General features: G+C 43.3%; 1 protein-coding gene across 1 annotated transcript; it reads right to left on the reverse strand.

Annotated features, from left to right (window-relative positions):
• Positions 1 to 8,037: 8,037 nt before the first annotated feature.
• Positions 8,038 to 14,355, reverse strand: ATP5MG (ATP synthase membrane subunit g). Its single transcript, XM_086678993.1, has 3 exons — positions 14,197 to 14,355; positions 9,550 to 9,710; positions 8,038 to 8,240 (listed from the first exon to the last, which is right to left on the reverse strand). Exons 1-3 carry the CDS (start codon positions 14,246 to 14,248, stop codon positions 8,142 to 8,144), a joined length of 312 nt encoding a protein of 103 aa, XP_086535119.1. The 5' UTR covers positions 14,249 to 14,355; the 3' UTR covers positions 8,038 to 8,141.

Here is a 14,355-nt window from a genome sequence, read left to right on the forward strand (position 1 = left end):
CTCACCTTGCTCAGTCGGGGGCTGTTAATCAGGGATCCCAATCTCTGTTTCAGAGTTAGAGGCTGAGTTGCAGGAGTGACTCAGCGGGCATCGGCTCTGTAGCAGGCTCAGCCTGCAGGCCTTCAGGAAATGACTCCCCCAGGCCTGCATCTCCCTCAGTGGCAAACTGCCACTAAAGTCTGCTGTTTATCAACCCGGTTCCAAACACAGTAAGGAGAGTTTGCTGCCTCACTGTTTGAAAACCTACTATATACAAGCCAGACAGATACTGTGATAGGCCAGGGTTACAAAGGTGAGTTAGATATTGTACCTTCCTTAAAAAGCTTACAGTCGGGGCGCCTTGGTGGCGCAGTCGGTTGAGCGTCCGACTTCAGCCAGGTCATGATCTCGCGGTCCGTGAGTTCGAGCCCCGCATCGGGCTCTGGGCTGATGGCGCAGAGCCTGGAGCCTGTTTCTGATTCTGTGTCTCCCTCTCTCTCTGCCCCTCGCCCGTTCATGCTCTGTCTCTCTCTGTCCCAAAAATCAATAAACGTTGAAAAAAAAAATTAAAAAAAAAAAAAGCTTACAGTCTAGTAAGGGAAATAAACAGACGTAAATATATCATTAGAGTACAATGGTACGTGTTGTAAGAGGTCCAACAGGAGGGCAAAAAGAAGCAGTTTGGGAAAATCAGAAGAGACTCCTAGAGTGGAACAGGGATGTGCCAGGTAGAAAGAGCCAGGATGGAGGCAAAGGGAACAGCAGTTTATAAAGGTATGCGCTCACTGAAGGGTAAATTAGTTTATTCATCACATCTTTAGTGAGTGACTTCTAAGAGCTTGGTGCTTGGAATGCATCAGTGAACAAACAGAATTAAAAAAAATTTTTTAATGTTTATTTACTTTTGGGGGGGGCAGACTGTGGGGGTGGGGAGGAAGGGGCAGAGAGAGAGAGAGAGGTAGAGACAGAATCAGAAGCAGGCTCCAGGCTCTGAGCTGTCAGCACAGAGCCCAATGTGGGGCTCGAACCCACGAACCGCGAGATCATGACCTGAGCTGGAGTCAGATGCTCAACTGACTGAGGCACCCAGTCAGCCTGTAAGAATTTCTGCCTTTGGGGGGCTTGCATTTATTTTAGTAAGGTAAAACAAACAATAAACATAATAAATCAGTGAATCATATAGAATGTTAGATGTTGGTTTTGGGAAATTTTGGGGGGGAAGAGCAGGAAAAAAAAGTGTATTTGGAGAGAGGCTTCTTGGAATTGTAATTAGCATGGTTGGGGAAGCCCACAATGAAAACATTGAATGTGGGAAGGGAGCCAGCCCTGGAGAGATCTTGGGGAGCAGCATTTCAAGCCTAGGGACCAGCCAGTGCTGAGACAGGCATGTTTGAGGAAGACCAAGATCGGTGAAGCAGTAGGAGAGAGGGGAACAGTGGCGGAAGGTGAGGTCAGACACAAAATAGAAAGCCAGTTCTTGTTGGGCCTTTGTAGTCCCCTGTAAGGATTTTAGCTTTGAACTTGAGTGAGGTGGGAGCCACTGAAGGGTTCTGAGCAGAGGACTGACATGGTCTGACTTACTTTTTGGTGGGGTCACTCTGAATGATGTTTAGAATAGACCGTGGACAGGCAAGCCTGGAGGCGGGAGGCCATCTAGGAGGTCATTTCAGGAATCCCAGCGAGAGACAGTAGTGCCTTGGCGTTAGCAGTAGAGGCGGTAGAAAGGGACAGATCCTGGGTATCTTTTGAGGTAGAACCAACAGGACTTCTTGGTGGATTGGTATGGAATATGAGAACTGGGAGTTAAGGATGACTGTAGCCTGAGCACTGGAAGGATGGAGTTGCCATCAGCGGAGAGGGAGGAAACTGCGGAACAGCTTTCTGGTGGGGATGGGACAGAAAATCAAGAGTTTGATTTTGGACATAAGTGCGAGGTGTCGATTAAACCATGTGCAGGTTGTGGAGGTATCACGTGGGCAGTTGCATATGTGTTTGGAGTTCAGGGGAGGGGTAGGAACTGGAGATAACAAATTTGAGAGTCATCAGTATGCAGATGTTATTTAAAACCACGGGACTGGATGAGATCACCAATGGGATGAATACAGATGGAGGAAGGACTGAGCCTTATCTCTGAGATATTCCAAAGATAGGAAGCCAGAGAAAGGAAGAACCAGAACAGGAATCTGAGAAGTGAAAAGAAAAAAAAAAAAAAAAAAAGTAAGGAAGAAGGAAGGCCACGGGAAAGCCCTGGGAAGTCAAGTGTATCATAAAGTGCATCAAACAGGAAGAGATGTTCAGGAGAGTCAAATACCGCTGAAAGGTCAAACGAGATGAAGTTGAGAATGGACTCTTGCATTTAAGGTATAAGGAGAACAGTTCCAGTGAAGTGATAGGAATGAACACCTGACTGGAGTGGGCTCAAGAGAGAACAGGAATCAGAGACACTATTGGTAACTTTTGAGATGTTTTGCTGCAAAAGGGAGCTGATTTAGTAAAAGATGGGCTTGATCATAGCGTATGTATACACTCATAGGAACAAGGGAGTAGGGGAAGAAAATTAATGATGTTGGAAAGGGGAGAAATTATGGCACGAAGACACTGAAAGGAGGGAGTGGCTTTAAAACGGAGCGTGGTGGGGCGCCTGGGTGGCTCAGTCGGTTAAGTGTCCGACTTCGGCTCAGGTCACGATCTCTCGGTCCATGGTTCGGGCCCCGCGTCGGGCTCTGGGCTGATGGCTCAGAGCCTGGAGCCTGCTTCCGATTCTGTGTCTCCCTCTCTCTCTGACCCTCCCCCGTTCATGCTCTGTCTCTCTCTCTCTCAAAAATAAATAAACTTAAAAAAAAATTAAAAAAAAAAAAAAACGGAGTGTGGGCAACCCAACACAGACAAGATGGGGTATATATATGGGTACAGATAGTAATGAGAAGATGATACTGTGGGAATCAGTGGAAGTTCTCCAATTGTTTCCTTTTTTTTTTTTTTAAAGAAAAGTGTTATTTAAGTACTCTCTGCACTCCATGTGGGGCTCAAACTCACGACCCCAAGATCAAGAGGTGCACACAGTGCCCCACTTCAGTTTTCTTAGTAAAGTAGGAAGCCATCTGTTGACAGAAGTTACCTGTTGACAGAAGTAATTATAGCTCAGTGAAATACAGTATGATTGTCAGGTAGCATTAACTGTGTTAAGGTTCTGATCAGGAATTTATACTATTAGTGAGACCAGCCACCTTAGTTTTCTCCAGCTACATTCAGCTACGTAGGTGCAAGTGCAGAGCACAGAGACTCAGCCAGGGTTGTGGTTTGGCAAATGAGCACAACAACAAAGTGAGAGGCAAGGACAATGGGGATATATTCAGGAGAGTGACTGCGACTGACCGTGGAATAGAAGTTGGGTAAGGAAGGAAAGGAGGACATTGGGATGGTGAGGGAGATGGTAGCATATGTATTGATGGTCAGTGACTCCAAATGAACGTAGTCGACCTATTAGTGGAAATGGGCTGGCAAGGTAATAGGTGGTCAGATGGATGTGTGAATTTCAAGCTGTGGAGTGGTGGAAAAGATTGGTGATGACATGGGAAAAGGAAGGGAAAAGACCTTATCAATGGACTTTAACAGGAACCAAGAGGCCAGTTTGTTGGATCATTTGTGTCGATGTTTTTCAAACATTAGTACGTATCGGAATTACATGGGAGAGCCGATTAAAACAGAGATTGCCAGAGTCCACCCCCAGAATTGCTAGGTAGAGCCTGAGAATTTCTAAGTTTCCTAGTGATGTTGCTGCTGCTGTGTCCAGGGACCATACTCTGAAAACTACTGATCCATGTGTGTGTTTAAACCGTCAATTATTAAGATGGAAGTAGTTTTGTGGTGACAGTGAGCCAGGAGAAAAAAATTGTCAAGAAGCAAAGAATAGTTTGGTGACTGATAAATTGCAACAATCGGGGATAGCGGATGTATAATTTGATGAGATTTAAAGCTGGCTTTTATGGGGACGGGTGGGAAATTGAGTGGCTGACGCAAGGGTTGAGAGATTAAGGCTACAGACAAGCAGATTGTCCAGGGTCTTACACATCAATATTTTATTGCCAGGAGGTAAGCTGGTTAATTCCCTTCTAAGAGAATTTCCGGTCGAATTGCTACTGTATTTATCTTGAGTGATCACAAGTGTACCAATGCATGTTATGGTAGAAATAAAAGCTATGCTAATTAGGAAATATTAAGTCCTACGAAGCTAAGTATGACCCTACCCAAGATTAGGTAGGATGACCTTTGATGGGACAATAAAGCTTCGAGATTGACAGTAGGGCAAAACAGGCCTGAGAATATACAAGGCAATAAGGCCCTGTGAACATACAATGGAGGCGGGTCTACTAGGTGGTCAGGCGTGGTCAGGGCATAGACCACAACACGGCACCACTACCTGGGCCCAACTTGTGGTGCCACTACGTGTTACTCATGGGATCCTAGCCAAATCATTTCATGTTTCTGCTACTGAATTCCTGCTAAATGGGTCTATCACTGATGCCACTTACCTGGGAGGAAAGTAGAGAGCGAAATGAGTCAGTGCAAGTGCTCTCAAAATGGAAAGCACTACACAATTATGAAATACGAAGAAAGTAATTTGTATGGGGCTGTCCTTAGAAATCAAGGTAGAAGAAACTTAGGTATGGAAAAGATGAGTAGAAAAGAAAGGAGAAACTGTTATCCAAGAAGAATAACGTGACACGTACAGAACAAAGGATTAAGCAGGCAATGCGGACAGTTTCATGTTCAATGTGGTCTTGAAATGAAAACCTCATAAAAAGGCTGGTATTTATTGACATTTAGGTTCAAGAATTTATTTTTATAAAGTGGTTTCCTTAGAAGTCACACCTTTGAAACACAGTGACTGGGATACACGTAGAGTTGGCTTGAACTTCAGAAACTATAATCTCCCCTCTCCTCATGATGCTGTGTACTAAGAGTATCTGCATCTGTTTTTTTTTTTTTTTTTTTTTTTTTTCAGTTTGAGAGAGAGAGGCAGAGAGCTAGAGCGAGAATCCATGCAGGCACTGTCAGCACAGAGCCTGACACAGGGCTCGATCCCATGAACCGTGAGATCACGATGTGAGCTGAACTCAAGAGTCAGATGCTTAACTGATTGAGCCACCCAGGTGCCCCACAAGTATCTATATTTCTACATATGGAGAGAAGTACAGGACCACCTGTACTCTCACATGTCCCCCATGCATGTTCCTGTCCTAGCTTCTCTTCTGTTACCTGGAAGTGAAATTGCCTGCTGCTGTTAGACCATACAAACTGAGGACAGAAATCGTGCCTTGTCAAAAGTCTTCACGACTTCGGCTCAGGTCGCTATCTCGCACTCTGTGAGTTCAAGCCCCGCGTCGGGCTCTGTGCTGACAGCTCGGAGCCTGGAGCCTGTTTCAAATTCTGTGTCTCCCTCTCTCTGACCCTCCCCCGTTCATGCTCTGTCTCTCTCTGTCTCAAAAATAAATAAGCATTAAAAAAAAAAAAAACTTTTAAAAGTCTTCAACGGTTCTCCATTCGCTGGCCTTGAGACAACCCAATCCTTAGTAAGGCATAAAAGGCCCTTCATGATCTGGTCCCCATTCTCTGGTCTTACATGACTACTTCTACCTGGCGATTCAGTCATACTTCTGTTCTTTCAGGCCCTCCAATATGCCAGACTTTTTCCGACTTAATAGCTTTTACACTGGCTGTTCTACCTGCCCAGTGTACCATGTCCCATTCTTGGCTAACTCTTACTCCTCTGGTTTACTTTTGATAGTAGTTGCTCTGACAGCCTCCCTGGAACCCCCTTCTCAAATCTGCCTTAGACTCTTCCAAGCATACCTCCCGCTTCCCTCATCATAGCACTTCTCACGTTACTGTAACTGCATGCTTAATTACCTGTCTCGCCAGACCAGGCACATCATGAAGCAGGTAACGTTCAGTCTTGTTTCCTGATGTTTCTCCCACTTAGCACAGTGCCCCGAGTTAGGAGGTGCGCAGTGAGTATCTGAGGGGTGCTCAAGTTGTCAGTGGCAATCACTGGGCACACACAAATACGGTGAAAGACAGCCTCGATGGTTCTTTACTGGGAGATAAGGCATGTGGGATTTAGGAGGGCAGAAGGTAACTGGCTGGTGAGGGGAAGGTGCCACTTTAAGGAGCCCACTGCTCTTTTAACCTAAGAAAACTCTATACATGCACTGCTAGCCACCACACATCAGAGGTGCGCTGTACAGCAGACGAGGAAGTTGCAGTGAAGTGAGCAGTCAATGTTTATTTTGAGAACTTTCTGGGGTGACCAGATGGTTGAAAAACATGACACGTCGCGAATCAACTAAGCCTTGTAGGTTAGTAGTGCTAGCTGCCTCCACACCGTGAAATGTGTGTTTTTGTTAATCTTAATACTCACTGTGTGAAATGGAGAAACTCATAAAGATCACCCTTATTGTAGTAGTCAGTGATTCTCAGTCTTTTGAAATGCATATTTTAAGTTACCGAATGCCCTTTGAAGAGGCAGTTTCGGTTTTGACCACCTGTGATCAGTGCAAGAAGCAGTAAGTCAGGCATCGCCTCATTTCAAAAGAGCAGCAGCCTCTGTGTTGACTTTCCTGCCGATCACTTAGGAAAACTGTCCCGTTTACTAAGCTACAGCAGTTTTCTGAATGCGGTGGGCAAATGACTGGATAAATGTTTAGTACTGTTAAAGAAGTAATACTATACGGTGAGCCTCGACGCTTTTCCAATATGCAACCATCTTTTGGTTATCATCAGCTGGTAAAACATGTTTTGCAATGGTTGCAAGACCGTTCTAATGGACTTAGAAACATACCAATAAGCCATTCAAAGATGGTATGATCCCGAGAAAAGCCAACAACTGATTAAGTCTCTTTTATATCCTCAATAAAACAGCTCAAGAAGGGGCACCTGGGTGGCTCAGTTGGTTGGGTGTCTGACTTCAGCTCAGGTCATGATCTCACGGCTCCTGAGTTCGAGCCCCATGTCGGGCTCTGTGCTGACAGTTCAGAGCCTGGATCCTGCTTTGGATTCTGTGTCTCCCTCTCTTTCTGCCCTTCTCCCATTCACACTCTTGTCTCTCAAAAATGAATAAACGTTAAAAAAAATAAAAATAAAACAGCTCAAGAAGACAGGCAGATGGCAATCATTTCTATTTATTTCAGGATATAATGCATTATTTAGATCCATGGATGATACTAAATTATAACTATTTATTTATTTAAATGTTTATTTATTTTTGAGAGTGAGTGGGGGAGGGGCAAAGGACGAGGGGGAGGATACAGAACCTGAAGCAGGCTCCAGGCTCTGAGTCGTCAGCACAAAGCCCGACGCGGAGCCTGAACTAGGGAACGGTGAGAACATGACCTGGGCCGAAGTCGGATGCTTAACCAACTGAGCCACCCAGGCGCCCCTAAATTGTAGCTATTTAAATACCCACAGGGTATCTTATTTTTGCAAAGATAGGGTCTAAAAATCATAAAACTGGAAAGAATAGATTAATAACATAATACACATCAAAATTAGATTAAAAATGTACATCCTGGCTCTCATTTGCTATGTCCTGCGGTTAAAGACGTTACAAAGATACTCAGAATATCACCAAGTACTCCAGCATTTATAAATACAGGTGTTATCAAAAAATTCTATCTCTGATTTTGGCAAAGAGAAACCATCCAAATTTTGTTCTTTGTATTACTAACACAATTTAACCGTATCAGTTTGGCACGTGGTATTACTATTTTTCCTACTGTAGCAAGTTCTAGTTTTCCCAAGTCTTTCCCTGGAAAGACTTTCCCTATTCTGGAAATAAATTTATCATCTATTTTAAACACTCAATTAGAATGTTAATCTGTTGTTCAAATTATCCTCATAAATGCATGCCCCAGGTTGGTATGTTCACATAGCTCCTTTCCCATTTTAGGCTAAGCAGAAGACATGCACTCAGAGCTGTATTAAAGCAAAAGACAACTCCTCTTATTATCAAGAGAAACTGTGATCCTTCCATGTAGTGTCTGATAGAGAAAACATTGATTTTGATACATTATCTTATTTTATTCAAATACCAGTCTGATCACATATTGTCCAAAAACACTCAAATAACAAACCAAATACAGACAGATGTTAAAGATTGGTCTTCAAACATCATAACCAATGATGCCACGCTTGCCTATGATCTCGCCGACATAAAACCACATCCACACCTCAGTGGCCACCAAACCATTCAGCAGAGCTTCCTGAAAAAAGCAGCATAAATTTTAATGTACATTTTTTTCTTACATATTTAAAAGTATTCTCTTCCAGGAGTAAGCAACAGAATATAAGGATGCTATTCATTTAGAGGGCAATTTTAGCCCAAGTCAAGAATTACCGATGTTAACTTTGTTCAACTGCTGAGGACACTTGAACTTTCAATTATGTAAGGTAAATAGTCCAGAGCTTATAAATTCTTTCAAAGCGTTCTTTAAAGAGCTGAACTGACTTAACCCTTTCATTATTAGTTTATGAGACACTTTACGAGCCCTAAAACAACCCACATCCTGGAAAGAGCTGACACATTTAGACAGGGCATTCATATGAAAGGATAGGAAGGCAAGTCTCAGAACAGACAATTCTGTCTGGCCAAAGAGAGTTTGTTGAGAGTTGAAGAGCTTGGTCTTCCCCTTTATTCATTTATTATTTGGTTTAACTCTTTCCAAGTATTCAGTGAATATTCAGTTTCCCAGATCAATGTTGTACTGCCCAGAGAGCAAAAAAAGCACATGACTGGTTCCTAAAAGCAATGCTGCACGCAAGCAACCATGGATCTTGAAGCTCTAGTTGAAAAAAGTACTTTCCCACAACACAACTGGGCCCGTTCCTTTAAGTACCTGGATGTGAATTTTCATTTTCCCCTTCAAAAGAGACCAGAAATATTGGAAGTCTCCTGAAAAATAACGATTTTCCAGGATGTAGATTCTAAAGGCAGCAGTAATTTAGTTATTTAGGTTTTTTTGTATCCTGTGTTTGGCTCAAGCAAGCAAACATAAAATCCAAGCTCCAATTCTTACAGTCTTTAGATTTTATCTTAATGCAATTCAATAACCCTTCATGTTATGGGATGTGCTTGCTAGGTTTTGGTATTTTTATCTTCCATATGAGTGTTAGCCTCCTGATTGTGATATAGTCCAAGAGATCTTTTGGCTACACTGGGAATATTTCCAGGACTACAGATTGAAAAAAAGTATAGAATCAGCAAAGCAAGCCATCCTATTTCAGTATACTAACCAAAACAGGAGAGGGAAAAAAGGTGCCCCGTAAAAATGCTCACTTCTTTGTTATACGACTAATAGGAAACGAAGACATAAAATAGCTTGAATTATTTCAACCCAGATGACAAAATTAGAAAGGTAAATATCTTTCGCAGCAGTCAAGAAACAGATTATCTCTCATTATTTAGGTTTCGGCCTCACTGGAAAATACATGTATTAACCAAAACAATCAGAATAATCCCAAGGGAAGACATTTTCTGTTATGCACATACGTTTTCATTTAGCCTATAGTTACCTTAACTGTAAGTTGTTTGAAGCTACCAGTTTGAGCGCTCTTGACTATTTTTTTCAAGCTCTGAATAGCTGTAGGGATCTCAGCAGGGGTTGGAGGAACCAGCTCAACCTTGGCATAGTGCCAAAATGTGGCCAATCGAGGCTTCGAGTAAGTCACAGCAGCTGGAAAACAAAACAAAACAAAACAAAAAACCAGGATGAACTCACTAGAGACCGAAAGAAGCAGATGTGTGGGCTGGACACAAATATTTATTCATGCATCACATTCATTCACTGCTTGTACCAAATGTGCACCCGGTGTGAAAAGTCAAAGCTGCTCCCTGGTAACAAGAGGCTTTTAAAGATGCAGAACACCTGTGTCACAGGGACGCTCACTCAGGCAGGAAGCTAGAAACACATTCAATTATGCCACGACTTCGCTAGTGGCCAGCTAGTACTGTTACTTCATTTATGAACGGCAAACCTAGTTAACTGTAAAGCTACTAGAAGCTGGATCCAAAAGCAAGACAACAGCAGCAACGTGACCATTATTTTCTTGGCAAAGAGAGTAGAAAATCTGAAGGGAACGGGACAGAAGAGGAGGGAAGGAGCTACACAGAACAGCATCCTTAAGAATAAGATTAAAACTTGTCACAACGTTGGCCACAAATCCAGATGGAATTATACCAATTAGGGCCCATTTTTGGTATCCTCATCAATATGTGAATTAAATCTTTAACAAAAGCCCAGCTGCTACTCCTTCAAAACGCCACCAATGACAATAAAACCTACAAGTATTGTTCAGAGTAGCCAAAACTCAAATCTATTACTATGCTGAAATTCCTCAAGGTATTTACGATTTCAGAGAAAAAAAAAATCCATTAATAACCAGGGTAGATGTGAAACTATGGTAGTCATTTCAGCGAGAAAGGCATTTTATAAAAAATGTCACAAGACAAACGTTAACAAGAACAGCACAAATGCATGAACATACATAAAGTGCCCACTATCGACAGATCGATTATCCAAGGTTCTTGGTACTTTTCCTATTATCAGCTTCCTGTATTTGGGTATTTCACTACTCTCAGATTTACTATCTGTATCATCCTTTGTGCTTAGAGCCATGGGTAAATCTTCAAGCAGACGCAAAGCTCTAACAGACAATTCTACAAAGAAGATGAGGCCATCAAAGAGTAACACACAGATATTTCATCTTTTAAAAAAATTTTTTATGCTTGAGAGAGAAAGGGTGTGAGTGAGCAAAGGGCAGAGAGAGAGGGAGAGAGAATCTCATGCAGACTCCGCAGTTAGCATGGAGCCCAGAGCCCGGACCATGAGCTCATGAACCGTGCGATCCTGAGCCGAAGTCAGATGCTTAACCGACCGAGCCACCCAGGTGCCCCTCATTCTTTTTTTTTTGTTTTTTAAATCAGTACTCTGTACACAAACACTGTACTTTAGTTGGTAAACTTGTTTTTCAGGGAGTACAGATTAAAAAGTTTGAAACTGCTTTACATATATATAAGGAATAAAACATAAATAAATGATGGACTCAGTCAGGTAAGTGTCTGACTCTTGATTTCAGCTCTCACAGTTCGTTGGATTGAGCCCCACGTTGGGCTCCACACTGACAGTGCGGAGCCTGCTCGGGATTCTCTCTCGCCCTCTATCTCAGTGCCTGGATCTTAGTTTCAAAATACCATTGTCCAACAAAAGAAACTAGGGCTCCTTGGATAAATGGCTGATTCTAAGACTGGGGCAGGGAAAATGTAACATGAGGATCTTGTAGTACAAGTCAATGGGACAGATATGCTAACCTTGAAAGAGTTCTCAATGGCCAAGGCTGCAACAATTTGAACAAAATAAATAACATACTATTGGAGGCACTAAGTATGAAATAAATGTACAGGAGTCCATACAATAAATGGCTGAATAAACGGGGAAGGAGAACAAACCCTTCTCATAAAATTCCACTTAATTATATGTAAATACTCCTTCCTACAGGAGATGGAATCCCTGCTGTTGGCTGCTGCTCCTAGCCCCTGCCATGGGGTAGACTTAGTTACTTGTTCTGGAGAACAGGTTATGGGAAGAGAAAAACAGTAACTTTACAGTGGAGAAATCTAGTAACACTACCTTAACCAAATGATGAAAGTTAACTTCACCAGTGATGGATGTTACATGGGTATCATGTACATCCTGATATGTGATTAGGGCACTTGTGGCATTCTTTCTCAAAACCCATAGCTCCAGACTAATCGTAAGAAAAATACCAGACAAATCCGGACTGGGGAACTTTATAGCATACCTAGATAGATATCTACATAGACACCGTAAAGACTGTCAAGGTCATGAAAAGTAAGAAAAACTATTAAAGTCTCACATGCCAGAGGAAACTACGGAAATAACAATACAACGTGGAACCTGTACTGGCTCCTGGGACAGAAAGTGATTAATGGAAAAACTGATACAATCCAAATAAAGTTTCAAGTTTGGCAAATAGGAAAAAAACATTAGATTCTATGACTTCTCGGGAGAAGTCTTATTATAAAATTACTTTTATAAGCTTCTTTGTATCCTTATGGGAATTAACAGACATAGGTGTTTTGTTTATTTGTTTGTTTTTTTAAAGTAAACTATGACAAGCACGTGGCTTGAACTCGTGGCCCTGAGACCAAGAGTCACATGCTCTACTGACTGAACCACCCAGGCGCCCTTACAGACAGTAATATTTTTTAAGATTTTATTTTATTTTTGGGGCGCCTGGGTGGCGCAGTCGATTAAGCGTCCGACTTTGGCCAGGTCACGATCTCGCGGTCCGTGAGTTCGAGCCCTGTGTCGGGCTCTGGGCTGATGGCTCGGAGCCTGGAGCCTGTTTCCGATTCTGTGTCTCCCTCTCTCTCTGCCCCTCCCCCGTTCATGCTCTGTCTCGCTCTGTCCCAAAAATAAATAAACGTTAAAAAAGTTAAAAAAAAAAAAAAAAAAGATTTTATTTTATTTTTTAATTTTTTTTAGAGAGCGAGAGTGAGTAGGGGAGAGGGACAGAGAGAGAATCTCCAGCAGGCTCCACTCTCATCTTGGAGCCTTGATCTCACGGCCCTGGGATCATGACCTGAGCTGAAACGAAAAGTCAGATGCTCAACAACTGAGCCACCCTGGCGCCCCTTAAGATTTTATTTTTAAGTTATCTCTACACCCAACGTGGGGCTCAAACCCACAACTCCCGAGATCAAAAGTGCATGCTCCACCAACTGAGCCAGCCATGACCCCCAATTTTTATTTAATACTGAACATTCACATTTAACACACTGAAGTATATTACAAAGCAAAATATACTTCCATTATCTAACCTCCAGGTCCCAGCTGAGTTCTCTGAGTACTTTTGGAAGAATAACTGCTATCTTTCAATTACTCACACTAATAGAGGGAAGAGTTTAGTTCATAATAAAAAAATTTCTTGTATTACTTTTACTTTTGGATTTTATTTCTAAAATTCGTTTGCAATCGCACCACCTGAAAGATGTGAAAGCCAAGGTCGGGGGGAAACAATCCACCTGAAACTTAAAAAATTTTGCTTCAAATCACCCACAAAGTCCAAAGGATGAAGCCACAATCCCCTCCTTTTCATTTATGTAAAATTGTATGGAACTTTATCACCAACAGTCATCACAACAGTTACTGAGATGATCTTAGTAACACTGGAAACTCAAGTTCTTTGGGAAAATGTGTCAATTAGTAGACTGCGAGGGGCTGTGTAGGAGGAGAGAACCAAGCATTCTGGCAAGGCCTTCAAGAACTCATTGTTTGGCTGCTGATGGGAGGAAAGGAAGAAGTTGCATAAAAAGGTACCAATCACAGTAACAATGGTTCAAAAACATTACCTTTATTTAAAAAGTTTACCTCGCCTTGGAAATAAAATGAATGGCTTGCTACCCAGCAGACAACTGCAATTATTTCCCGACAGAAGACACTCCTACTCGGGACTGTCACTGTTCAGGATTGTTCTGAAATACAGCGGCCTTCCAGCGAGACTTCAGATTTATCAAACTGGAAAAACTCTACCAATGTTAAGCTAGATAGTAAAGACTACTGTTTACAGACCTCCCTTTCTATATTTGTTGGAGCGGGGGTACTTGCCCACAAAGTCCAATTCCACCTAACATTTCCATTAAGGAAACATTTCCCAATCTGACCAGGACAGAAAGCAGTCAACGTCCCAAAGCACACGTATCCCTAAAGATTTATGTACACTTCCAGATACTCCATGCGAGAACCAGACAACCCGATGCGGCCGAATTTACGTTGCTTTCCCTCGTCTCTGCCCTCCTTTTCCCTCGCTCTGCTGCCAGGGCCATCCCTCCATATTCCCAACTCCTTGAGATCGAAGGGGGCGTAATGGCGGCAGTGCCGGGCGACTGCAGGCTTCCCGAACACCTCTTCCCTCCTACAGCGCCGTGGTTACAACTCAGGGATACTAGGCCGTGCCGAGAACCCAAGCTGCAGGACAGGCGAAAGGAAGGCTAGAGGAGTCGCAGACCGGCCCCTGCTTCCCACCCCCCAACCCCCAGCCCCGGCCGCCCCGCCCCGGTTCCTGCCGGCCCCTCGAGGTACCACCGCCCGCGTCTTCCTCTCAGGTCCTCCCGTCCTGGCAGCCCGCAGCCGCGCTCACCGTTCACCAGCGCCGGGGCCTTCTCCGCGAGGTTACGGACAAACTGGGCCATGGTTAGAGGATGGAGAGTCCGTCTCCCCGAACGCCCGCTGAATGTCACCCCCCCGGAAGGACCCGCCGCAGGACCCCGTTCCGCTTCCCAGGTCAGGCCTCCTCTTG

The sequence above is a fragment of the Puma concolor genome, chromosome D1 (assembly GCF_028749965.1).
Source record: "Puma concolor isolate L17-30 chromosome D1, mPumCon1.1.hap2, whole genome shotgun sequence".
Lineage (NCBI taxonomy): Eukaryota > Metazoa > Chordata > Mammalia > Carnivora > Felidae > Puma > Puma concolor.